Below are 26,367 nucleotides of genomic sequence, written 5' to 3' on the forward strand. Positions count from 1 at the left end.
TATATCTCTTAATAAATATAATAATATAAAGGCTTTAGCTACTAAAGATAATATTTAGAACTTAAGCTTTAAATATAAAGACTTAGAGACTTTAGTTAAAAAAAAAACTCTTATAAAATTTATTTTTAACTATAAATAGCTTTTAGGGCTTATCTTATATTTTTTAAAGTAATTAAATAATTTAGAAGTTAATAAAGTAAAGCTATTTATATAGATTAAAGTTAATTTATCTATTTATAAATATCTTATAGGCTTCCTCTAAATAGCTATAGATCTAAAGCCTAAAGTAGTTAAAAATCTATAAGTTAAGTCTATTTAGATAATATATTATAAATATAGCTAATAATAAGTAATAAAACTATAATAGCCTTATTAAATAGTAATAATAATAATAATTAGTAAAGAGTTTTCTATAAATAATTTTAAAAAGCTTAATATTAATAGTATAATAGTATAATAGTATAATAGTATAATAGTATAATAGTATAATAGTATAATAGTATAATAGTATAATAGTATAATAGGGTATTAGCCTAATAGCCTTAAGGCTAATTATCTAGTAGATAGCTAAGAGAAGTAGCTTAGAGGAAGAGTATTAAAGTATTAGATATATCTTAATAAAAAATCTATTATTATTATTATTATTATAATAGGGGAAGTTAAGGTATAAAGTAATAAACTAATAGCTAAAGTAGAAGCTTAGGCTTATATATAGGGTCTATAAGTTATATAGCTAAATAGCTATTAATTAGTTAGTAAGCTAAGCTAAACCTAAAGTAAGTTAAATATATAGTTTAAATTATAATATAGTGCTTAAAGGTGCTTTAATATAGTTATAATAATAAAAGTTATTATTATTATTTATATAATATTTTATAACTTTAATATAATAATTAAATATTAATTATAATATTAAATACTTTAAATAAAAGACTTTAAAATCCTTAATAGTTTAATAACTATTTTATTTTTAATAATTAATTTTATTACTATTAATATTATTTAATATAGCTTTAAAATATTTTTAGAACTTTTAAATAATATTAACTATATTAAAGTTAAAGATATAATAGAGATTTTTAAAGATATTTAATAATAGCTATTAAATAGCTTAAGATATAATATAATAAGAATACTATAAGTAAAAAACTATATAGTACTATAGAGAAAAGAAGTTTTAATAGAAGTTTAATAATTATAAGTATAATTAATATTAATAAATAAATAATAGTTGATAATATTATTTATTTATTTTAGTTATTATAAAATAATTAAAATAAATAATTAATAACTAAATAGAGTAAGGCTTAAGAGAGTATACCCTTAGTGATCTTAATAGCTTTAAGCCTTAAGTAGAAGTAGGACTGATTTAATGCGGCTTAGTAAGGAGACCTAAGACTTGTGTGTTTCGACCTTGACGAAAATGGACTTTAACCACCATTTGGAGACTTCTGTGGTAATAGGAAGGGCCGCTAACGGTTGATGGCGCTTGTTAGACAACTTGAGACTAAATACCTAGCATTCCAGCTCACTGGGGCTTCGATTTGGCCAGCCTAAAGACAATAGGGGCAATGTGTTTGAGAATCTGTGTGGCATTCCCGTTGAGGCAAACGATACCGTAATTGCGAGTTTTTCGGTCGCCATTGATTCTCATCGCTTGCGAACCGCAACTGCCGTTCCTTCCACAGCAGGTTGCCGGTTTGACGTCTGACAGGAATAGTAATTTCAGCAACTATGCTATTGGCAGCGTCCGGAGCAACACATAGCCAGACGACGGTTGCCGACTTCCGGGTCATAAAATCGGATCAGCGTGCATCCCAACTCTTCATGCAAGGGTGATTTCGAGTAAAAAGCGACATGCTGTAGGTAAGATAGACTCGGTTACATGTGGTGACACAAAAAAAGCACGACAAAGATGACACTCTGGGGATGAATGATATGATTTTGGGTTCATGTAGGTTGCCTATCGGCTTGCAGTATGCAGGTAAGACAAGCTGTTTGGGGATGATGAAGACCAACCAACCCTCATCAACGCGGAGGATGGAGGATTACTGACCTGCTGGCAGGCTCGGGTTAAGTATTGTGAGACCTTGGCGAATATAGAATCTTACGCCAGCAATAAGCAACCGAAAAGCAGATTGACCAGCTGATGATGGCTGTCGGCCTGCGAGCTGACGATAGGCGAGTCCGTAGCTGGTCGGTTGCAGAAGTGATTACGTACGCCGTGATAAAGGGAACAACGGACGACGACAAGCCTCGTGTTTTTCATTAGCCCGTGTTGCGCGGCCCAGGGCTCTGAGTCGCGCTGCCGTCGTCGACGACGGCTTCAGCCTTTGTCAATCACAGTGATCCGAGCGTCCGCAACGGTGTTGATTGTCCTGATGCAGAACGGGAGCCGGCATGGCAGTCCCGGGGATGGAGCTGGGTGGCATTCCGAGGCTCTAGCTTCGGCGTGGCGCAGTGTTGCCATGGGTGTCGCATCCCGGCACCAGTTGCCAGTTGCCAGGGCTGGGACGCGGTCGAAATCCTGCTGGGTGAACAAGCTTTGGATGATCCGGAGAGCTGGCCCTCACCGGCTTCCTCAGCTAGGGCAACACGGCAGCCGCGTGAGGGATGTGGGCGGCGCTGTCGAGAAAGGGCCAAACAGCTGAGAGCGGATTGCCAAAATGGCAGAAGGGGCGCCGTATTCGGGGATAATCGATGGGATTTGTCCAGCAGATGGCCCGTGGCGGCGGGATCTCATTTCGCTTAGGGTTTCACAGCCGGCGCCCCAGGGCTTGGAGTTGGCCAACTTGGCCCTGCCGGGACTGACGTTGTCGGGACTGGAAGAGTCGACGGCCCCCCAAGTCTTCCAAGTCCCGGGCTCGCTGGGCTGGACTGGATCCGTTCGGTTCCACGTAATCGACCAAACGCAAAAGGGGATAGGCTCAAAGGAAGAGGAAGACAACGACGTGGAACCAACCCAAAGTGGTGAAACGGGTCCGAAGGGCGGGTCTTATCGTGTTCTCGGTGGCCTCGCATTCGTCCCATTTTCCTCACTGATGGCATCAGTCTCTTCAGTTGATCAAAGCGCCTGGGCTGCCGTCCAATCTTTCGTTTCTGTCATCTCTCGTTCGTCTGATGCTGCGGGACTGATACGAAGAGACAAGGTATTCGCAGCGTAGGGCGGACCCCGTAGGCTTCTCAGCCCTGGATCAGCGCAGCTGAGAGAGCGTGAGACCGGGTTTTTCGAGCGGGTGAGGGCCTCGTCAGTCGGGACTGCCTTCAAAGGCGCCAGGGCGAGTGACTCGTCGTCGATGAGGCTTTGCCTGGGGGGCAGGCAAGGGATACGCAGGCGGTAATGTCCGCAAACGGCACTGGCCTCGTTGATTGTCTGCGTGTCTCCCCGGTGATGGCGTGGAGGTCATGGAGGGTGAGAGGGTAACTGAGCAGGAGCATGGTGGGTGAAGAGAGTGACTTTTCGAAGATTTGGTAGGCACATCTAAGAAGTTGGTGGAGGCCAAAGCCAGGTTTTCGAGCGAGGCCAAGGCGTAGTTGAGTTGCATACAGCAACGGACCCAAACAGCTTTAGGGTTGGAAGAAGTTGCGGAGGTGCAGGTTGAACGGACGGGAACAGGCAGGAGAGAGGGATTTTTCTTGCTGATGATTCTTACCTGCATCACGCTTGCAGCTCCTACCGTTCCTGACATATCTACCGCCGACCTACCTACCAAGGACTGCCACCTGTGTCTCTTGCCAGCCTGTGCGGATGCATCGTCGTCTGGCAGCCGCTGACTGGACTGGTCGATGGGGGCACGGGGGCCAGGAGGGCGGTTGAGGGGATTAAGCAGGGAAGCAGTCAGCTGAGGAGACTTGTGGTGCGTGGACTTGGCCTGTATCTCTTGGCCGTAAAGGCCGCGGCGGGATACTTTCGGCAGATGTAGCGGCTCACCGAAGTATCCTTGGCGCCCGGTGTTCCAAGGTTGCGCCGCGGTTCCGGTTCCTGCAGCAGTTTGCCCCCCGTTCCTGCATAAGCCAGGGGTGAAAATGGCGCTTCTTGCTCGATTGGCTGTCCGGTTGGCCAACTTTGCGGTTCTTCGACCCTGCCAAGTTGCAGTCCCCCTCCCTCTTCCTGCCGCACCGGTTGCTGGCAAAAGGTCCAGGCCAGCAGGTGTTGCAACGCGGAAGGAAGGAAGCGCTGCTTGTGCTTGTTCTTGTGATGGTGGGTGGGCGGCAATCAGAAACACCCAAGAATGCAGCAGTTTGTTTCTCTCCCTTCGTTTGGACGCCGAGTAGCCGTATTCGTAAGGAGCGCGGGGATTGAAGACGAGTGAAACCGAGACTCGGACTATTAAGGATTAGAGACAGATATCCGGAGAAGAAAGGGATTGTTCAATGGTCCTCCTGATGTCTCGGCATCCTGGGACCTGACGTCGACTAACACGCAGAATTCCAAGCGTACTATGTCACTGTGGGTGTCTTCTGCCCTGCGACGAAGTGAATGAGTGCGGCAGTTTCTTGATTCTCCGCCGTGGGCATCAAGTCTCTGGGGAATTGTGTCGAGGAAGTCCTGGGTAATCTTCTGTCATCAGGTCGTAACGCCAACACAGTGATCCCAGTTGTCGCGGACGTCTCCCGCCCCTGTGCCCAGTGAGCGCTTGCCAGAGAGTCAGTTGAGTGTCCAGACCCTCCAAGCCATGACGAGGTGCCACAAAAATAACCGGGACTGGCCCGAGAAGAAAGCACGGCCTGCAGGGCGCTCGCTGATCTCTACCCCCCGAAAAACGAAAAACGAAAAAACGAGCAGGAAAAAAAAAAGGTGTCAAAGAAAAATCGGATGAAAAAAGATTTGATGAACTGGGCAGGGGGTTTCCACTCGCCAGTTCCGTCCCATCTGTGCCACCACCATGAACCATCGACCTCCATCGACCACCGCAGCAGTGACGGTGACGGCTCCACCTGCCAGTGCCAGCGCCATTTGATGTTGGCAGTGAAGTAGGTATGAAGTGGGAGCGAAGGTGAATCAAGAGAAGATGGCGCGTCCATTGCTCCTGTGTGAGAAACCACTACCGCACCACTTCCTTTCCCGGAAAGCGCGACACCTCCGGCCCGTCCTGAGCCCCTGCCTTTTTAGCGTCGTGATGTTGACCTTCTGTGCGCGCGAATAGGCAAGTACGGATATTTGTAGATACCTCAGGTAGGTACACTACAAGTAGGTAGGTGCGGATAGACGGGGATAGATGGTACCTTCCACTTCTACGAATATTCGTACCTCCTTCCTCGTGGTGAATCGACAATCAGCCCCGTTTACCTGCAGCGCCCCCGTCGGGACCCACAGTCCGCACTTGCTCCCGCGTTGCTCACCAGTGACCAGTGGCAGTGGCCGCCGCCCTTCCCAGTCCCACTCCCACACCCGATCGTTCGCTCGCTCCTTCTCCCGGTCGACTTCATCTGGGCCGCCAGCGCCCAGCGCCCAGCGTCTAGACTCCACCCACCTTCACCTGCACGTTTCCTTGCCTTCCCTTCCACGTCCACGTCCTTGCCATTTGTTTCCCCCGGTATCCATGGACACTCCTCTCCCTTCTTAAACTCCTTCTTTTCCCCCACACAATCTCTGCTTGTTTCCCCTTCCTTCCCAACATCAACCGGCTCGTCACTCCCTTTTCCAGCCATCAACACATTCCTTCAGCAACCGGTCGCCAGCTTCGACCTTGCCTTCGCAGTTCGTTGTTCCACTAACTCATCGACAACAACCGCACCACCTTCCTTATTCGCGTCTTTGATAGACCGAACAACAGCAGAGATTAAACACTCCTTCCGTGTATCTTTAGATATCACAACATTCACTCCAGCGGCCGGTATCAACGCGGATTCGACATCTTCGGGAAAGAAACAGTCAACGGCTTTACAAGCACCAATCTCGATAGACCTTAGTCACGCAAACACCACCTCGGAAACCACACCTCGATTTCATCGACCACTTACAACAAAATGTACGCCAAGAACGTTGTTCTCGCCGCCGCCGGCCTCGCTCTCGTCGAGCAGGCCCTGGGCTTCAACGCTCACCGTCATGCCCACCAGCAGGCCAAGGAGAAGCGTGGTGACGACTGGGTTATTGCTACTATCGATGGCCAAGTCGTGTCCTGGATCAACAACTGGCACGGCCCTACCCCTGCCGCTCCCGTCGCCGCCCAGTCTACCACCACCGTCCCCGTCGTCGTTCCCACTCCTGCCCCCGTCGTTGCTGCTGCCGCCCCGACTACCACCTTGGTGACTTCCTACGCTCCCAAGGTCCAGGCCCTCGCCGCCTCCCCTTCCTCCTCCAAGGCTGCCGCCGCCACCGGTGCCGTCAGTGCCAAGGGTGCCTACTCTGGCAGCAAGCGCGGTCTCGCCTACAACGATGCCAGCCTCGTCTCCAGCTTCATGTCCAGCGCCGGTGAGAAGTGCGGCTGGGCCTACAACTGGGACTCCAGCTCCAACGGTCTTTCCGCGAACCTCAACTACGTCCCCATGCTCTGGGGCCCCATTCCCACCCACCTTGAACGCTGGACTAAGAACGCCAACGCTGCCATCGAGGCCGGCTCTACCCACATCCTGAGCTTCAACGAGTGCGACCTGCCCGCTCAGTGCAACATGGGCGCCTCTGCCGCTGCCGCTGCTCACATCGAGCACATGAACCCCTACAGCGGCAAGGCCAAGATCGGTGCCCCTGCCATCACCAACAGCAACATCGCTGGTCAGGGTCTCGACTGGCTCAGTGATTGGGTCAAGGCTTGCAAGGAGGCCGACCCCGAAGACACCGAGAAGCAGTGCAAGTACGACTTCTGTGTCACTCACTGGTACTCTCCCGCCGACGCCGCCGACACCCTCTTCTCCCACCTCGAGAAGGTCAACAAGATCTGCGATGGCAAGCCCGTCTGGCTCACCGAGTTCGCTCCTCTCGGCAGCGACGACCAGATCTCCAGCTTCGTCCAGGCCAACGTCCCCAAGCTCGATGCCGTCAGCTACCTCGACCGCTACGCCTACTTCATGGTCAAGGATGGCGTCCTCATGTCCGGCAACTCCGTGAACGCCCTCGGCAGTGCTTACGCTTCCGCCTAAGTCGTCCGAGGTTGATTCGTTTGATTATGAGCGCATTGGGTTATGGGATTTTCGGTTTTCGGGGTTCAAGGTGGATAACTCATCAGGAAGTGTTCATCACTTCCTCTTCTTCTTCTCCTGTACATACAGTTAACATTTTCTTCCTTTTCGGGACTCTCGCTTCACATTCAGAGGGTGGTCGCTCGCTGGATATTTTCCCACTGGATGCTCTTTTTTCGGCTCGGGTTTGGCTCAACAACTTGGGATACCCGACACACAGGTGTTTGCGGACTTTTGAGGCATAGAAAAGGGAAACCGGCTCCGGGACGATCCTACGAGGAACCAAAAGGATAGACTCACGAGCTACGAACGCATTGAATGGAATACCAGGCTACAAAGCCACGTTAAAATCGCCCATCATGATGACTGTCGTCCGTAATGCTGTGATGTCCGAGGACAATGTGCGGAATAACTATGAGACCGTTGGTCCTTGTCTGTTTACATTCCTGGGTCGAACGGTTTCCAAAACGGTGGTCGAAAGAAGGGACCTCCTGCTGGTGATTTGGGGTAGGACGGGTAACTAACTCCAAACGTTCGGTCCCGACAGACACAGCATAGCCCTTCCCCGCGAGACACAGACACAAGCATATGCTGTGGCCCGTTCCAACCGTCTCCGAGTCTCCGCCTAGGTAACGAGAGAAAGCAGGCAAACGTATGAAGCTCGTGCGGAGGGGGAATTTAAGCTTCCGCCGGATGTCACGAGCCCGTGCGCCGATCGAGTCCCGCATGGGGCTTTGCTTTTTGTCCCGTTGGTCGGAGGTTACCAGCAGGAAGCGCTTTTGAGTTGTTATGTTACGTGTGTATGTGAGCTGCCTATGGACCGACGATGTCTATCCTGCGTGGGATGCGTGGGATGCGGTGAGGGGCTTGTTGCTGACACACGCAGGTAAGCAAGCGTCCTCTTCTGCCGTCGCGTTTCGTGCTGTTCGTGGTGAATGAGACGTATTCCGTGGAGGCGTTCGCGATACCCAGTCATGAGATTTGAGTTCTGGTGAAGGAGGGGTTCGGTGATGTAGACATCGCAGATCATGATGCCACAAGGCCGACTTCACCTGCCTTGGCGGATTGCTCTACTTGGCGGTACATGTCATTCTCTCCGTCCAGTAGAGGTCGCCAGGGCCCGAAGTAATTTGCGCTGACGCAGAATCAAAAGCGAGTTCTTACTCAAGAAGGCGTGACTGTTGATGGTGTGCCGACGTGAGGAGAGATGGGGGTTAACTCCATCGGCGTTGTGTCTTTCGGCGTTTTCACTAATTAGCCTCTGAACGATTTTCGGCGTTGTTTTTTATTCCATTTCTCTCATTTCGGCCTGAAGAAGTCGGCGCGCCAAAAGTATCCCACCCGCCGGGCTGTCACAGCTAGCGGGCTTGGAGAAATCTTGAGGAGAGATGGTGGTGGGTGCTAGTCAACGCGGCAGCCTGGTTGGTTGGACGAATGGAAGAAGGATGGAATGAAGTTAGTAGCGGCAGCGTTAGACATCCCGAACATCTCGACGGCTCATCGCCGGTCGTGGGGGGATGGATCTACGATGCGCACACGTGTTTGACATGGCAACGTGCAGAGAACACTAGCAAGAGGCTTAGATCCGTTGTTGCCAGGGGAGGAGTGGGAAGACGAGATGGTGTCGAAGCAGAGAGAGAGAGAGGAACGAACGCACAAGGGGGAGGCGAAAGATAAAAATCGGATCGTGATCTACGGCATTGTGCCATTCTTTGCCATGTGGTTTGTTACAATGGCACTTTTTCGCCACGGCCGGGGGAAGAGACTTTGCAATTTGCCCATTATCATGTTGATCCTGAGGAATGGGATTCTCGCCAATGGCGGCGGCGCCGAGTGAATATACAAACTGCCGATGGGAGAAAGAGGTCAGGCTGCCGAGCGAAGTCGCGCGGCTGCCGGTGAAGCCACGCCGACGATGGGACGTTTGAATGTCGTACAGTCTCTGTAAGGTATGAGTATTTGTGTGCTGCCGGCGGGCTGGAGAGATGCGTGTGTCTCGTGTTTCTCGCATGTAGACTGGACTTGAGGTCGATATACTGGACGAGCGTGGTGGTGTAGATAGTCGCATGTATCATGGCCTTGGGAGTGATAATACGATGAAAGATGTCAGCGTACGGGGGGCACGGGTTATGTGCAGACGACATGTGAAGGAAGTATGGACGAAAGAAAATCCAGAAAAAGGAGTATCAGATGCTGGCCAGTGAGGTGGCCTCGCTCTACGAGACGGGCTCAGCCCACGTCCGGCTTACTATGATGCCGTTGCGGTACGCGGGAAAGACATCCTCTTGGCGCGGATTGCAGGAAACAGAGCAGGAGATATCAAGAAGAGAAGGGAACGGACGAGGTAGCGCCGTGGTATGTCGGGAGAAAAACTGCCTCGAAACCAGTTCGAAGCTTCATTCTCGGAGAAATCTCCCGACACACACACACGGCCACTACGAATACAGACGAAAGAAACCAAGAAAGCCAAATGGGCGTCAGTGACGTTGAAATCAGGCCAAAGACAGGGAGGCAGGGGGCGGAAGGCTCGAGTAGAGTTGCGTTGGGCTGTTGGTTCGAAAAAGCTGAGGACGGGGATGGATGGAGGAAAGCAGCCAAAGAACTGGAGGATTCGCCGTAGGATTTTATCATAATGACTCGCGAGAGGTGGAATGGTGCATGAAGGAGCGTGTTTCTCCCGTCTCTTTGGCCCCGTTACTGTAGGACGAGACGAAAAACGATGGAGGTACGGATACACCGAACCGCCTTTCCCCGGCTGGTGGAGGGGAGGGGGGGACTGCGCGGCGAGGGTGGGTACCCGTGACCCGAACCGAACCGTCGACGGTACTTCCGGTGAAGTGGAGATGGCGGCGGCGGTGGTAGGTATCGTCTTTCCTGTCTGTCTACCTGCCTTGCGTTTTGGTAACACGCCGCAGATGATCCTGGCATGTCACGCGAGCTGAAGAGACGACGTGTTTGAACGCCTCAGGTGAGTCTCTGCGATTTAACCCCTTGAACGAAAGTCCGCCCAGAGTTCCAGGACGGCAGGCGAGAGGAAGGTCCAACGGGCCTCCGACGAGACGAAGCACACGAGGCAAGAAGATGTCACCCTGAGATGTCATAGTAGGCTGACGTGACGTCTGCCGCAGCCTGATAATTCAGCGTCGACGTTGTATCGTTTTCGCACCCTTGCTAGACGACGGGTCCCTCGTAGACTACGTTCTCAAGCTTTTCCTATTCGCTTCTTCTATGCATTCTTAGCGTTGGCGGCTTACCGCAGTAGAGTTGTATCGCTGTACGAAGGGACCACACTCCATGTTTGGAACTTCGCTTCGCCACGGTAGCATCACATCAACAGTCTCCGACTGGCTAGGTGCTGCAAGTTCACACGTGTGTTAAACACGGAAGAAAGATGAGGCTGCACAACGTGCTCCGGCAGATCTCATATCTCGGTAGATAGATCTCTAATTTCATCCTCGTTTCGCCTCCTCCAGGTCTTGGGAGTTGCTACCCTGAACCTTTCGTCCAGTCCAAACCGTTCCGTGTTGGATTCCATCGAATTACCGCTTTGGGACTGGATAGCGTGATAATGCGTTGGTCGAAGGTGCGGACACTCATAGGGCAGAACGCTTTTTGCCCGCGCATAGTAGCGCAACACTTTATCCCATCTCTTGCTTCATCCCGCAGTGACATGGTTTAACGCTGTTACACAGCCTACCAATGGTCCAATACTCTGTCCGCAGAATTAGAAGGAATTCAAGTTCAAAAAACAAGCGATGGAAAGGAAACATACTTCTCCGGCGCGCCTTACTGACCACCTCATGTGTAAGAGACGTTCTTGGTATCTCTGCAGGCCCGAAGCCAATGGGCGTGGCAGAACCGTCTCGGCAGGTCTACCGAGACGAAGAGCTGGTCTCCTTGTCGTTTCCTGTCGCCAAGAAATAGCGAGGAATACGCGAGGATTAACACGGACTGAGCCAGGGTGGCAGCTGTTGCAGCGACACAAGAGGCCAATGCTCGTTTGTATGCTGCTTGGCGTGCCCAATGCTTCATGCCCATGCCTATGCCCAGAGGTGCCAATGCGCCAGCGTCTCGTTTTCTGGTTTCTGTCTGCCCGTCCTTTGCTTGTGATGTGTTATCGAAACCCACCTCTCAATGCCAGATACAAGCATACCCGCAGCCAATATCAAGCGCAAACCGGGGCTGGGTTGAGGATGTTGGCGATAACACTGCTTCTTCGCGATTCCATCATCTCTTGCTACAGCAGCAAATCCCGAGAACGGTCGCTCGAGTTAAAATCGTACAATTCGTACAGCTCGAGGGGCCAAGCCGCGCCTCTTGCGTCGCTGGGCAGACACCGGTGGGAAGCAGGAGCCACTCCACCGTCCGGTCCCCCCCAAGCGGGCACAGTCGAATGAGTGTCGGCCAGTTTCCAGAGTCAGGAAGTCCAACCTTGTCCGACCTCGTTGACTCGGAGAAGGGAGCCGCTCTTCACAGCACACCAGATCGCAGCAACACTCCACGGCACCATGGGTGATGCCTACCGCAAATAGGGACGTCCCTTCCGACGGACGGCAGGCCCACTCGGTGGAGCCACACGGTAGGGCAAACGGAAGGAATGGGGCCGCAAAGTGGGAAAGCCAAGACCGGGGAAGCGACAGGCCCTCCCCTGCCTTCCGTTTGCTTGTCCGGGTTGGCGCGCCGTGGTGGGTAAACATCTGCCAGAAGAGAAGACCGCATGACTTGGGCAGAGAGGTCCAATGTATGGGAAGAGCATGACGACCAGAGTCATGAAAAACGAGAGTGACGGGTGAACGGGCGGCCATCTCTTTACCGGACGAGAGTAGGGCGTGGAATCGCTCTCTGTGCAGCTCTCCAAGAAAAAGAAAAAAAACGGCCCGAGTCTCGAATTCCTGAGCTTCTTATTTTTGGTTTTTTCACCATGTTTTCCATCGCGAAGCCTCCGTATTGGTGAGAATATGACAAGGTTCTGGTCAACGTCAAAGGCACCGGCCGGTCACTCACTCAACCCCACGTGTGTGAAAGGGGGTGTTTGGATCCTTCCGCTGCTGCGCATAAAACAGACGTACCGGAAGGGGCATGTACGTCCAGTCCGAGAGATACAAACTCCGTAGATTGGATGGAGACACAGATTGATAAGGCCGAGAAACAAAAAAGGAAACACGTGGGAAGGGCGAGTACGAGATACCCGACGCCCGCGCGTACTGTGACGCATGGCGTCCCCGACCGTGCAGGCACACTCAGAATGACAAACAAAACGCATTTATATCTTTCAAGGTTCGTTGGAACAGCCGTAGAAGCCCGTTCGGCAGATGTAGAAAGAATACACACCAAGACGTATTTAGAGAGATTGGTGGTGTTGGCTGGCCGGGATATAGCACACACGTGTGAACTGAGGATGGGTGGCGGCGGATCCGCATACCGTGCAGTAGTCTCAGGCCGTGGCGGCGGCTCTTGAGGCTCAGGCAAATCAGGTTGCAGAGGGCAAAACTCAGTTCGTTGAGTATGAGATTGTTCAGATTGAGGTTCGATGTGGCGACTGGCACAGACACGACGAACGCTCACGAGATGACAGAGACACGAGGCGTGTTTTTGAAGCTTTGTTTTCCATGGAATTCTCTGCCTGCTGCTAATGCCTGTAGAGTAACATGGCGGATCGCCAATCCGCTACAGTCCTGTTGAATTTCGTCCCTGCTGTGGTAAACCCCGTGTCTTGTCAACCCCTGATTTTCCCTGATATCGCCGTCTTCGTATGAACAGTAACTGAGAATCCCATTTCTCCAGTAAAATAGCAAGCCCCTCTTGATAAACACCGAAATAATATCATCCCATGAGCCGTGGAGAGTCGTCATTGCCGGATGCCCTCGTGTATACCAAAACCGCATCCAATACCTTCCCGTCGTTCAATAGACCCGTGTATGTAAAAGAAAAACAGGACATCTGGCCCCTGTTGAGCTGATCGTGTCGTGATATCAATGCAAACAAATGACTCCCGTAAGTCTTTCGTCCTAGAACCCCCGTGAGGGCAGTCCGATCCCGGTACATGAAAAGAAAAATAAAACCGTTGCGCCGTAGATGTGGTGTGTACGTTGATCCGTTTCGCGCCGTAGGAATCCCTGGATATAATGCCGCCTGTCAAAAACAAAAGCAGTCGAAATGCCCTTTTTGGAAGATTCCCTCGTCAACGCTTGCCGGCCGTGATTTTCGTCCGCGAATTCCTCCCATACACATCGTACTCTCTCGGCTCCTGCTCGCTCGGCGGACGAGACGCGTTTGATGATGCCGTGTACCCATCCTCGATTTGCATCTCCTCGAAGAGAGCCGGCCCCGGTTTCGACTCGCGCCTAATCGTCGTCGTCACCATTACTCCGCCGTTCGATCCCGCAGACGACGCCTTTCGACTTCTTTCCACCTCGCTCGATGTCTTGTCGCTGTTGGCGCAGTCAGAGCGGGCGCTGCTGTCGAGCGAGATCTCGCCAATGTCGTGCAGCACATGCTTCTGGCTCGGAGCGATGTGCGGCGAGTACTGGCCTTCCGGGCCGTGACGGAACTCGTCGCCGCCGAAGGGGTTCTGGTCGTTGCTATGTGAGACCCCAGAGGAGCCTTGCGTGGCAGCGTTATCCTTGGAGGTCACCCATTGGACGACCACAGCGGAGAAGAGGACTGCACATGGGTCAGCGGAAAGGCGGCAGGGACATGGGGAGGAGGGCGGCATACTATCGCTGTTGCAGCACATGAGGCAAACCCAGCCGGGCTCACCGTTAAGGACCATTAATACGGTCAGGTTCCTGGAGCGAGTCAGAAACTTTGAGCTTAAATCTTACGTTCTGCCCAACTTACACAATGCTGCTGGTCAACGTGCACAGGGCACCGATGAAAGTCCGCAGCGCGACTGTCCTCAAGCGCACGTTGGCTGGCGTCTTGGGGAAGTGTTTGAAAGAGTAGAGACCTTGGTCGATGTTAGTCGTTGATCACGATGAGCGCGGGCTGTGGCTTACTCTTGAGAGGGATGAGGAAGAGGATGGTAAGGTAGATGTTGACGACGGCGTCAAAGGAGATGAGAGGGATCATCGAGACCTTCTGCATTCCGATGTAGCACTGCCCGTCATCTATCCGTGTAATTCGGCTGTGTCACTGTCAGTTGTAGTCCACGCTTCTCGGACGGGTTGCCGTACAAGATGAAGTTCAAGATGGCAATGACGGCATATACGCCAAGCATGCCAAACGAGTTGAAGATGTAGAGCTTCGACTTGAGGCGCGGCTTCGTCCCTCGGATAATATGCTTCGCGAATCGTCAGCACCGACTGCGCAGTTCTTCTGCGGGACCCAAATACGCACTGCTTTTTCGACCAGAAACAGGTAGATCAGCACCTTCGTCGTAATGTAGCACACGAGGCATAGTAAAATAGCGCCGTCGCAAATCTGGATGTTCGTGTTCACGCCGAGGGCGAACTGCAGAACCGCGGTGACGAATACGAACAGGTATGAATCGAGGTAGACAAATAGCACCACTGGAGAACGTCGTCAGTATCCCTGACCTGCCACCGCATGCCGTCGAGTGGTCCAACTTACACCACACCACGAATGGCATCCTCTTCCACTGTTTTAATGCTGCGCCTCTCTGAGCTGTGAAACCGTGTTAGCGAACCCGTCTTCGCCCCCACGCGTCCATCCCGTCGCGATCGACGTACCAATGAAGCCGGAGATGATACTGATGGAGACTAGGCAGATGATAACGCTCATGATCGTGCCCGCGAGGGGCTCTGTCGTGTGCAGCCCCGCGGGGTCTGCCCGGGGAAGCACCATGGGAGCCATCATGTCCCGAGATATCGTGTTCTCGTCGTGTGTCGTCGAAAAGGACGCGAGAAGATCCAGGGGATGTCGGTTTTTTGGGTCGTTTTCCGTGTCACGATCGTTCGGACATGAGAAGGCAGGGCCGCCGGGGAAGGGGGTGTAAAAGGACCCGGAAGAACTATATACGAAAGGCCAACCAGGAATCGCCAAAGGCAGGAGATCGACGGTTTGGGTGTCCGAGCTACCTTCGTCTCGCAATGTCTGGGAGGGGGACACAACCGTCTTTAAGTTTCGTCCAACAGGTGATCGAGGCGTACGTGCAGGGACAGACGGGGGAGAGGACAGGAAGCTAAGGTACGGTGCGGTACAGAGCAAGCCCAAAAAGCCAGTGCTTGCTACAAGGATGGAGGAAGAACCGATACGCTAGAGGCAAGGGGTGGGAAAGAGACTTGCAGGAGAAGTTGGGTCGGTTTGCAGGCTCGTCTTCTTGGGTTTTGGTCTCTTTTCCGCGCCTAGTTTGTAAGAGGGCGATGTCCGGGTGAATGGTCAGTAGTAAGACCCCAGCCCACTTAGCACGAGAAAAGGCGTTTCTGCTTGTTTTTTAGGTGGCAGCTAGTTGACTCGGAAGAATAGCCACGAGCCAAGACCTGCTAGTACGAATGGACGTTGGAACAGTCGACGGCGTGGAAAAAAGGGAAAATGGGCTATCGTATAGACACAACTCGAATAGCGGAGCAAGCCACAGGGAAGACGATTCCAAAGAAAGCTGCGATGTGTTCATGTGGAGAAAACGGTCTGTACACGGGCAGCTCGAGTACATGGACTGGATACTGAGAGATACCATGTAGAAGCTGGAGGGATACAAGGGAGAGTAGTGACGGCTCGGAGAAAGGAAGCGAGAGACACGTAGTAAAGCACCAGCCGCACACACATGAACGTAGGGGACGCCTTGCTTCGAAAAGCACAAACCGTAGGTTCAGTCCCTGACGATGGGGAAAAACGGTAAGGCAATGGGTAAAGCCATCCGTCGGGCACACTGCAGCACCCCAGACACCAAGTGACGACAGGAAACAACCTGCACAGAAAGGCTGTTTCGTCGCCAAGCTCATGTCATGGTGACGGGACGGGGAGGGGGGGAAGAGAGAACAGGGTAATTGAGTCGAGGTGGAGGGGCAAATCGTTACGAGAGATAAACTCTAATCCGATGTTAGTCCTCTCCTTCAGTCCTCTCTGCGTTTCTCGTATGCAGCAATCCGCGACAGGAAGGTCTATTTCACCGAAGCCGTGGTGGTGGATGGCCAGCTTGATTTGGTTGCTTAGTGTGTGAAGCTGACCGGGAGGGCGAGAGCTGCTCCCAGATAGAGCTGTGAGGTTCTGCAACGGAGGACAGGGAACCATGGTCGAGCCCGGCCGTAGATCCCGCCCTCGAACCAACCAGCGTAATTCAACATCGACAAACCTCTGGGCTAAATCATCGAAAGACCCAATTGTTCGCCCTATCTCGCCTGAAGCAACTTAAAGACTGATGATCTTGTTCGCGTTTTGCACGACCCGGCTTCACCGTCTGTCCACCATCCTTGACCAGTCTGACTGGGGATAAAGTGCGGACTTTTCGCACTAATTAGCACTCTGTGGTTCGCATCACCAGCGGGCCGCCACGACTAGAAACCTAGATGTCGAGTAGCTTGGACCCTTCTAATGCTGCCTCCGAGCGCCTCTGACAATCGAGGCACGCAGCGTAGACGCAGCAGCTGCACATACCATCTAGTCCGTGACACACGGGACGCCTCGTAGTCCTGGGTCTTGGTGCTTTTTGTCCCTTCGCGACACAGCATGTCGACGGCATTTCGCGGTTGCGCAGTGTAATGAGGTTTGCGACAAAGAACACCGCAGTCGCGGGATCTATCGCGGAACAGCCGCCAAGGTTCGACGACAAAACCTGGGGGTAAGGGATCGATCAGCGTAGCCGCCTCCTAGCTAAGGAATTGATCGTTCCCGACGCGGATGGATGTGAGACCTCGTGGCGCGCGTTATCCGGGCTCGTCGAGACAGCCCAAAACGGGACATTGTAACCGCCTGGCCACTTAGACTCGCTGCAGTCGCCGATAAAGCCGATTGATAACGACCTTCAGCCGACGGTGACCTCACTCGTCCAAAATGTCGCCCGGGACATGAAAATCCAAAATAGTAGGTTCGCGAGTCAAATCTGTCAAAGGGTTAAATGACCAGAAATATCGACGGCGGAGCAAGAATAAGAGATGGATGGAAGAAAGTGGCAGTGCGCCGGCCGAAGAGAATGTCTCGCGGATTTCTCGTCGCCTCCGAGACTCCCTCTAGAATTATCCTTCTTGCTAATTCGTTCCAAAAAGGCCATGCTGCCGGTGCGCAATCGATTTAGCGTTGGGGTGAGAACTCTTCCGCGATGTGTGGTGTTTCTTGCTTCGAGTCTGTGGGTGGGCGGGCAGACAGGCGGGCAATCGTGCATCGTGGCCGCGATCTAGAGTTCGGTCGACCGTTTGAGCTGTAATCATCCGGCATTGTCAGCCAGCGAGAGACCCTTCAAACATGCCTGCTCTTGAGGCGCCCTAGATGCCCTACTACGCAGTAGATACGCCTCACGCTTCTTCTGTGCCAACCGTCAGCCTTTCGTGGAACATCATGCGCGCGGCGCCATGTCGAGGCATGTCGAGGTGGCATGGAGACAAGCCAAGTAAAACGTCCCAAGAGGTTGCGTAGATGAGGCTTCGACCGGTGCGGCTGACCTGCCATAGCACCACTGGCGAACTGCTTGGAGGCACGAAGGGTTTTCTTCCCGCACCCGCGCGCCCTCAGCCAAGGGGTCGAGCGCTGTCGCTGGCATCCAGATGGCAGCCAGCTAGCCAGCCGCGGTGACGGTAGGGAGATCTTGGTGAGATCTCGGAGGTCTCCGGGGCTAAAAAGCTACGGATGTCGCAATGGCCGCCCTGGAGGGAAAGGCATCTACCGCAAAGTAATTGTGTGCTGCGTATGATATTCGTCCAGTCTTGTTGTGCAACCGGACGCCTTCCCCGTGCTGAGACTTTTCATAAAGCGCGGTCCAGGAGTGAGAGTGGCTGAGAGAAGTGGTTGCCGGCCGGAATATCGTAGGGAGGAACGGCTCCGACGCCATCTTGTTTGCCATCCGCCATGGCTTCGTCGGGTCTCGAGCGCATCTCGTACCGTCTGTACGTCAGACTGCCTGCCCGCTGCTTGCTTGCCTGCCTGCTTGTTTGCCTGCCTGCCTGCCTGGGAGCTTTTTCTCCCGCGGAGATATTGGTGCGGCGCTTGACCCCTTCGTAAATGCAGCATCTTCGTGCGTGTAGCGGCAGTCACGGACGAGCAGAAGAACAGGCCTGCCGTCCCAGAAACGACGCCCGAGCTGAGGTTGCATTCTGCCAGCTGCCCATCATGCACTCGAGGCGGTGAAGATGAGGCAGGTGGTGTGCCAACATTCGTATGCAATCCGACCCCTAATTGCGACGGTACTCGCACCGCGGCTGCCGTTGCCGACAGATAACCGAAAAGGAAAGAGGCGTAGAAAGAGACCAGCGTCACGAGATGTGTGGGAGGTGTGCCAAGAACGCCATATTCCAAGCCCCAGGTATCAGGGAAAGACGCACCTGCTGTCAGCGAATGGTGGAGAAGGAAGCTCGGTTATTGGACAATTGCGCACAAGGAGATCCAGAAAGTACCCGCTTCCAACTGGATACAGCGCAGGGTCCGAACCTTAGTTTGATCTCGTAGCCACGGAAGAACGAACCTCCATCGTTCCGACGACTAAGCAACCAATGACGGCAGGATCTACGGCCCCGCCCAAGATGTGAGCGCATCTCCGAGACCGAAGCCGGACCACACGGACCTGCCACACGGAAATAGGGGACCGTGCGCGTGCTTTCCCCGGATGGAAGGGGCTCTCCACCCACATGATTAGATCCGCAAGCCTCCCATTATTGCGATGTCATCACCGTTCAGCCACACACGGCAAGCCACGCCCGGTGAGTAGTTCACGATGCTCCAAGGTAGGTAGCTTGATTCAGTTCCAGGGTTTTGTCACAGACGCCATACTAATTCCATCGCTAGCTCGACCGTCTAATCACGTATTCCGCTAGAAACAAAACGCCTGGTTTTCGGCATTCTAGTTTATTACGTACAACGCCGTCGCCGTGAAAGTCCCCCCTTTTTCATTCAAATGCCAAGTTATTCTGATGCGACACGGAATGTTCATGACCCAGAAGAGATCACCGGGCCGTCTCTGGGCGATCGACATCTAGTTGGGTCGTTTATTCGGATGGTCCCGTGTCTGAGACCCTGCCTTCCTCTTCGCCGGGGCCACCAGGGACCTGTCTCATTCACGGAGATCACCCCTGGGCAATCTCCAAGACGCCCTCACGTGCTCTGGCTACGAGCCTATATGGACTAGACTGGGAAACGCAACGCGCGTAACGTGTGGGAGAAGCAGCCATACCCCCTAGCCGGAGCCTGACAGAACGCTGGATGAACGAATGGAATCGAGGAGGACGGAGCCCATTGACGCTTCGATCGCGACCTCCTTTGACCTCCGAGACACCCGCGCCTTAGTTCCCGCCGAGAGCTGGTTTGCACAACTGCCGCGATTCTTCGCTGTCGCTGATTGAGAGCAAGTGGTCGGGTAGATTACGACCGTAATCGTGGAAACAAGAGGCTCGCCCAGGGACACTCTCGGGTAGCAGGACTTTCACGAGACGGTCCACAGACAAAACTAAGCAGCCTCCTTCAAAGGCACCTCTGACGATTCAAAGCAGGCAGGATGTATGGGGAAATAAGTCACGATCTTCGGCATCGATCCTAGACGACCGGACCTTCGCATCCACCAGCCCGTTCGCTCCTGCCAAGAAACAGAGATCATAATCAGCATCGCATAGCAAGTCACTTGTGATATATTTTCACATAGAAAGTACTAGTGTACGAAAGAAAACCATTCTTTGGAACGCAATAGTTCAATTCTTGGATATAACCGATACCCAACCTCCACCTGATCTCGTCGTGAATCGAATGCTCTTCCCCTGAGTACAACTCACCAGCCACCCTAAGCAAACAACTCCAAAGCCTCCTCCCCTTCCATCCCGCCCCTCCACGGCAGGCATTCCTTCGAGGGCCCAAGGACGGCACAGCAAACCGGGCTCGAAATCCCCTCCCTGCCCCGCCGCCGCCGCCGCCCAGACAACAAAAGACACACCATCACTCAAAAGCGCTAGCGGGCTTCCTCCAAAGACTTTTGGAATCTTCCTGGAAGAAGAGAACAAACACCTCCCGCTCCTTCGCCGCTCCTTTGGCCAAAACGCCGGCCGGGAAGGATTGGCCGGCCACATCGCGCCTCGCCGCGCCTAGCGGCTTGTCTGTCGTTCTTGGCGTTTCTCCATTCGTGGACGAACAATTACTCAGAAGCTGGAACGCGATGCCGACTGCCAAGATCACATCACCGCCGCTAGTCGAGTCAGGTAATGCAAATTGTCATTCACGTAAGTCTAGCTATGTGTCTCCCCCCTGTGAATGCCACCATAGTCTTGCTTGCTTCGTGATCAGTCGTGGATAATGGTTCCTGGCCCTCTATATCGGCCTCTGTTTCCTCGTTTGCCCGTGGCGAAGTGTCCCTGAATGATATAACCCTATGCTGAGAATGCTCAAACACCAGTCCACCGTATATACAGTCACCTTCCTCCACGGTCGAAAGTATTAGGGCTCGCCAGTGGCACAGTCCGCCATGATGTCGTATCCGCTAAACGCCGTGTAATGCTGTGTGTGTGTGCCAGTGTGTTTTCGTTCCTGTAACGCCAATTTCTATCCGCCGGATAGTGAAAAAGGGACCTTGTCCGCTTGCCAGCGTCAGCAAGGTCCTTGAATCATCAATACGTGTCGACATGCTGTTTTCGTTGTCGCTCTCGGCCTCGTCGGCCTCATCTCAGGCCCAACGTTGTGGCCATCGCCGTCGTCTGTTACGTGGCTCGGTTGTGCATACCGCTCAAGACTGCGGTCCCGTCCGAATGCGGAACTTGTCGCGTAATTTGTCGGCCAACCTCGCTCTGCGGCTCCTCTCATCGGGCGCGCTGCTCGCTCCCTCGGCAGCGTCCTGGCCTTGCTGCTGTGTTCTATACTGACGAAGGACCTGGATGCGCTCCTCGGCCGAAGCGTGCCTCAACCTGTTGAGGTCAAACAACCGGGTCCGCCGTCTCTGCGCTGTTGTCGAAGACCCGTCACTTTCGTGTCCGTCGAGGTCCAGCGGAGGCGGAAGCTCCTCGCTTGCGTCGTTGGTCTCCTCGCCCTGGGGTCGAAGATCGAGACGGCTGGGCATTGTTAGTGAGATTCAATATCTTCTGGAGTCGTTCACTTACCAGAGCGGACACGTGCCCGAAACGTTGACCAGCCATGGGTCAACACAGTTGGGGTGGAACTTGTGATTACAAGGCAGCACACGGACGTCTTCGCCGACAGTGAAGTCCTCCGTGCAGATGGAGCAGCCAAGGTTCTCTTCTTGGCCCTCAGTAGGATTATCAGAGCCTGCCGTCTTTGCGGCGGTCGTGGCAGCGGCCGCGCCTACCGCACCTGTTGCCTCTGGGGCTACGGCAGCCGTCGTCGTTGCTGCCGCACTCTTTGTGTTTACGGGGACAGTATCCTGCTGTCTAGATTCGCCGCGACTCTCAATGCCCCTCTCATTCGTGTGAGCGATCGACGCGCTCTCCAGTTCTATGTTCGGATCCGGCTTCGCGATACCCTCCTGGCGCTCGCCAAACTTGACGATGGGCAGAGTGTCCAGAACGGCACGAGCAAGGCCCTTCGCACGGCTTTGGCGTGGACGGCCGTTGAACGCGCTCCGTGGACCGTACCTCTCGGGGTATCGATGGGCCCTGACGGCACCAGTGGCGATGATGATCAAGAAGAGCAGCGTGATGAGACCCGTTATGCTGTAAAGGATGCTCATGGCGACCGCTGAGTTGTTACCACCTCCGCCATTTCCGCCGTCGCGACCGTCGGACGTCGTGTTTCCCGTGATGGTGACCTTGATTTCGTCCACCTCATTCGTACCGTTGAGAATGTGCAGGGCTTGCGACGCGTCTCCGGCGTCTGCCATTGTGAAGATTGAGTCGAACGGGTGATCGCCGGCCAACGAGCACCAGTTTCCCACAGTGCTGTACAAGACAATGGCCTTTGGCTTATTCTCCATAAGAGTGCCCAGCATCATGTTCGGTTGGATGAAGCCGCTGCCATCGGTGGTGTCGCAGGATAGGTACGCGATTTGGTTTCCATTGATCGAGTTGTAGTTTGACGACGTGGCGGAGACCATGGTCCCCTCGATTCTGATTGACTGCAATAGCGTTAGTGATGTCGCCGAGCCAGACGATATGCCAGGATGATTCATACCCCGCGAACCACGTCGGACTGGTTGAGACCCAGGTTTTGTGTCGAGGGCATGATTATGAACGTCAAAGGCAAGACGTCGCCGCCGGCAGACGCCAGCATCAGCTGCATGGCCGAATTTTTGAGCCACGAAGGGATTTCGTCCTGGGCCGAGATCGTGGCAGCGTGAGCCGTGCCGAAGACGGCAGCGGCGCAGGCCAGGCCGCGCAGCAGCGAACGAGTCATCTTTCCTCGCCGCGGCCTCGCGCTCTTACTCTCTCTCTCGCTCACGTTCGCGCGGCGGTCGACGTCGCTTGCTGCGGACGGAGGAAAAGAAGAAGGGGATTTCGGATGACAGGAGGTCGATGATCGAGGTCGGAAAGCCGATTCGACACGGAAGCCAGATTGAGGAAAAGTGGGAACGGTCTAGGCGGACAAAGGGACGGGCGACGATGGAGGAAGCGCAGCGCGGGAGGGCATGCAGCGCGGTGGGAAGCGGTCGGTGCAGGTAGGACGGGTGGTGGTCGGATTCGCTCGCTACACAGACTGGATGGAGTTGATAGTCGGGATGGGGGGATTGGCGTGTCACATCCCCTCGGAACCGTCAATATCAGATGGACATGTTCCTAAGTGGATTTGCGCTTGGTTTTGATCGTCGCGGCGGGGTGTGATGCGCCGGATGGACAGACGAGCGGTTGGGTGTCGTCGAACGGAAGCGGCGGCGGTTGGATCGCTTTCTCGGCGCACTCTCGTGATGATGTCGTTGAGAAAGGTTGGCCGATAGGAACGGCCGGGTCGGAGGTTGAAATGGTGATGAGTGGTAGTGGTCGTGGTGGTGTGGTAGTCGAAGGAGGCGGGAGGGCAGCAGACAAAAGTGACCGGAAGGGATGGGAACGGTAGTGGCGGCAAGCGCAGCACACACGAGGTACTTTGCTCTCTGGTGGTCGAAGGCAGGGAGAGCCAGGTATCGCACTTCAGCGGAGGATGTGCGAGTGCCAAGACGAATGTGGAGGAAGTGACGGCGGAGGTCAGTCTCAGTCGCAGCGACACAGGCCACTGGCGAGCCCGGGAGGTCTGGTCAGCTGCAGCAGGACGGGGATGCCACCCGGGCGAGTTAAGAGCGCGCTTCAACGGCGTCCACCTCAGTGTGTGATAAGGCACGCAGCACGGCAGTCTCTCTGCAGAAAGATGCTGACGACGACTACGACGCTATCGTAGGTAGGTAACTACACAGACGACAAATGACAGAGCCGCAAGGAGAAGAACCGATGCAGTAAGGTAGCAGCAGACGGGGAGGCTTTACTTCTAGATGCAGTCATTCATCTCTCTCATTCATCCCCATAGCGTATCCCTACCACATCTCACTATGCCGTCCGTTAAGGCACCTTAACTCACACATCGAGACCTGAGATGAACCTGGTCCGGTTCCCAGGCGCCTGCTTACCCGTGCAAGGAAGGCGGTAAACTCAGCAGTCAATTGTGCTTTCTCCTTCTTATTCGCTTGCATCTTACTGGTTTGGAGGCCTCGCTTCTGCCTGGGGAATTGCAACTCAGTTTTGCCGCGGGAATACTGCCGTGCGGATACCTCGCCTACGAGCCAAGGTAGAGAGAGAGCAGAGGTACCCGCACAGCTAAAACCCGGCGGGGAGGTACTTCGAAACCGCGAGGAATGCGAGACGCTGCCGTGATCACCATGAGCCTCTGGCAGGTTCCAGGCTTCGAATGCCTTCCTAGGCAGGTGGACCTCGCCTCGATGGATAAATGTGCCGTGCCGTGTCTGTCGCCCGCCCGCCAAACGGAAAATCCGTGAAAAAAGTCTCCGAAGGCGGGCAGTGAAACTTGTTCGAAGTACAGTGAGCCGTTAAGCGCGAGGTTTCTGATGCTTTGCTTGTTATTTTCCCGAAAAAACGGCAACATCTGGCGATTTTTTCTTGTGAGAGGTCTGGAACCGGAACCACTCTGAATCAAAGGCCAGGTCTAGGCATTCGTTAAGCTCAGAGTCATTGTGTCGTTTTGCATCTCTTCCAGCCAACTTTGACTTTGATGAATCCGACGACATGCAGCATCACATCTCGTTGATCACCCACGTAAATCTAGATCATCAGCAGAATAATCGCGCCATATCAGACCCGATAACCAAATACAACATGACAGCACATCAACACAGCCGCACCCAACCTGGTCATCAATCCGTCTCCCGGGCGAATACGAGACGTGTCGGAAGAGCCTCATGCCCCGACAACACGGAGAACGGCTATCGGGTCCTGACCGAAGCAACTCCCTGGCCCCCTTCCCTCTCATCACCAAAGACGACGCGCTTAAATTCCAATGTTATTACGATGTGTTGTTGGTGTGGCAGGACTTGAGGCTGGCCCCCCTCCGAGCCTCAAAATGCTTCCACTCGAGAGCCCGGCACTGATCGCTGACGCATCTGATGCGACCGTTGGACCCGGTCTTGGCGGGTTTTTCGAGACTCGCCCTGTGACATGTTCAATGGGTTTCCGAACTGAGGCGATACTCACGGCCCCCCCTTCCCTTCCCTTCCCACCTCGGGCGGAAAAAAAAAGACACAGACAGATCTTTCTCCATATTCAGCCCACGGCATCAACGACCTGCAGTCCCTTGATCCATGACATCAAAACCACATCCCCGCCATCCCGTCCGTTCCCTTGTCACAACCGGGGTCGACTCCCCTTCGGCTTTTCCTGAGGTTGGGTGGGTGAGTGGCCAACTGTATGAGAAAGCGAACGTGTTCTGTATGCGGTAGATTGTGGCCCCCAGCTGAGCACCAGCGATCGCGAACCTCCGACCACGCTGAGACGGCGAGCCCCGTTTGAGCGCAACTCAAACGCGATAGAGCTCAATGCTATATTGCACCAACCCGCCAGTTCTCTCCCACGCGCGCTTCAGTTCGTTCATGGGTGATGGCCCCCCCCCCTTCTCACCTTTTTGCTGGCTGTCCTCACTGAAGCACCCTCGATTCTGCGTTGCTTCCTCATGGCTCATCCCAACCGCCAGTCATCACCACGACTCGCACGACGAACAACAGGCACCATCCTCCATCACAGCCGCCTCCTTTTCAATTCCACACACCGCTGGTGTCGCTTGTCGCTATTAACAGAACAATCCCCACCAGCCATGCGCGCGGCAAAAAGAGAATTGACACCGACAAAACGACGATTCCGATCGGGTTGAACCCTCGAACCAAAGTTGCCTCTTCGGCAGTTCGGAACCGCCTTCAAGGACCAACCATAACCACATGAACCGGTATGACTTGTGATACAGTTCGGTCGGATCACGTCCACGGCCACTATCCAGACTTGATTCGGGCTAGGCCCAGAGTCTCTTGACTGCTAGAGTTCAAAACATCAGGTGATGTCGGGCCTCCGGTCGGCTCGGAGGCGCGGGCGTCGTCTGTCGAAAACGGCTTCCTCGGCTTGCTGCTGATTATTATCGTGAACCCGTCGCACTCGTCCTCCGCGTGGCTTGCCTCGTGCTGCCACTTCTTGCTGAGTTTTCCCCATCGCCAGCACCCCTCGCTGCGCATCTCTCGGGGACTCCATCGACGCCGAGCCGAGAAAACACATGATCTAGAATTCGTGGGCGTCCGCGTGGTTGAGTTCGGCCGAATCCCATGTCACGATGCTGCCATCGGTGAGCCTCTTCCGAGCTTGTGCGATCAGCAAAACCCTCGAGTCGCCTCTTCGCCCAGCTCCAGGGCCCGAAGTGCCCGTCTTCAGCATGCAAATGTCTCGCCATCTCCCCGAGGCACAAAAACTCTTACCCCTTACCCCAACTCTGTCTCCCACTTGTCGACCAGCAAGCCCGGCTTTCCTCTCGGCATGCGGGTTACTGGGCTGTTCCCCGTTGCGGCATCAAGAACAGAACAAAAAAAGGACAGCAAACCCTCATTGTCAAACAGCCGGACCCCGGTGTTCTTAGACGCCGCCCCGGCACCCACCTCCGATGTCAAACTTCGAATTGCAAGCTTCGTTCGTCATACCAAAGACGAACTCTGGACGATTCGGTAGGGATGGGGGACGAAAACGCTGTCTCAACTCTCCA

At 53.6% G+C, this 26,367-nt stretch overlaps 3 protein-coding genes across 3 annotated transcripts; 1 reads left to right on the forward strand and 2 right to left on the reverse strand.

The window, feature by feature from the left end:
* Positions 1-5,970: 5,970 nt before the first annotated feature.
* Positions 5,971-7,080, forward strand: CkaCkLH20_12348 (uncharacterized protein; the record flags this gene model as incomplete). Its single annotated transcript, XM_038895061.1, has 1 exon — positions 5,971-7,080. One exon carries the CDS (start codon positions 5,971-5,973, stop codon positions 7,078-7,080), a length of 1,110 nt encoding a protein of 369 aa, XP_038739575.1.
* A 6,220-nt stretch (positions 7,081-13,300) lies between these two features.
* Positions 13,301-14,994, reverse strand: CkaCkLH20_12349 (uncharacterized protein; the record flags this gene model as incomplete). The annotated part of the gene is made up of 8 exons (XM_038895062.1): positions 13,301-13,782; positions 13,879-13,907; positions 13,960-14,068; positions 14,118-14,245; positions 14,295-14,401; positions 14,458-14,630; positions 14,692-14,745; positions 14,811-14,994. The coding sequence occupies 8 exons, from the start codon at positions 14,992-14,994 to the stop codon at positions 13,301-13,303; spliced, it is 1,266 nt and encodes a 421-aa protein (XP_038739576.1).
* A 5,935-nt stretch (positions 14,995-20,929) lies between these two features.
* Positions 20,930-22,548, reverse strand: CkaCkLH20_12350 (uncharacterized protein; the record flags this gene model as incomplete). Its single annotated transcript, XM_038895063.1, has 3 exons — positions 20,930-21,251; positions 21,300-22,270; positions 22,327-22,548. The coding sequence occupies 3 exons, from the start codon at positions 22,546-22,548 to the stop codon at positions 20,930-20,932; spliced, it is 1,515 nt and encodes a 504-aa protein (XP_038739577.1).
* Between the last annotated feature and the right edge of the window lie 3,819 nt (positions 22,549-26,367).

The sequence above is a fragment of the Colletotrichum karsti genome (assembly GCF_011947395.1).
Source record: "Colletotrichum karsti strain CkLH20 chromosome Unknown Scaffold58, whole genome shotgun sequence".
Taxonomy (NCBI): domain Eukaryota; kingdom Fungi; phylum Ascomycota; class Sordariomycetes; order Glomerellales; family Glomerellaceae; genus Colletotrichum; species Colletotrichum karsti.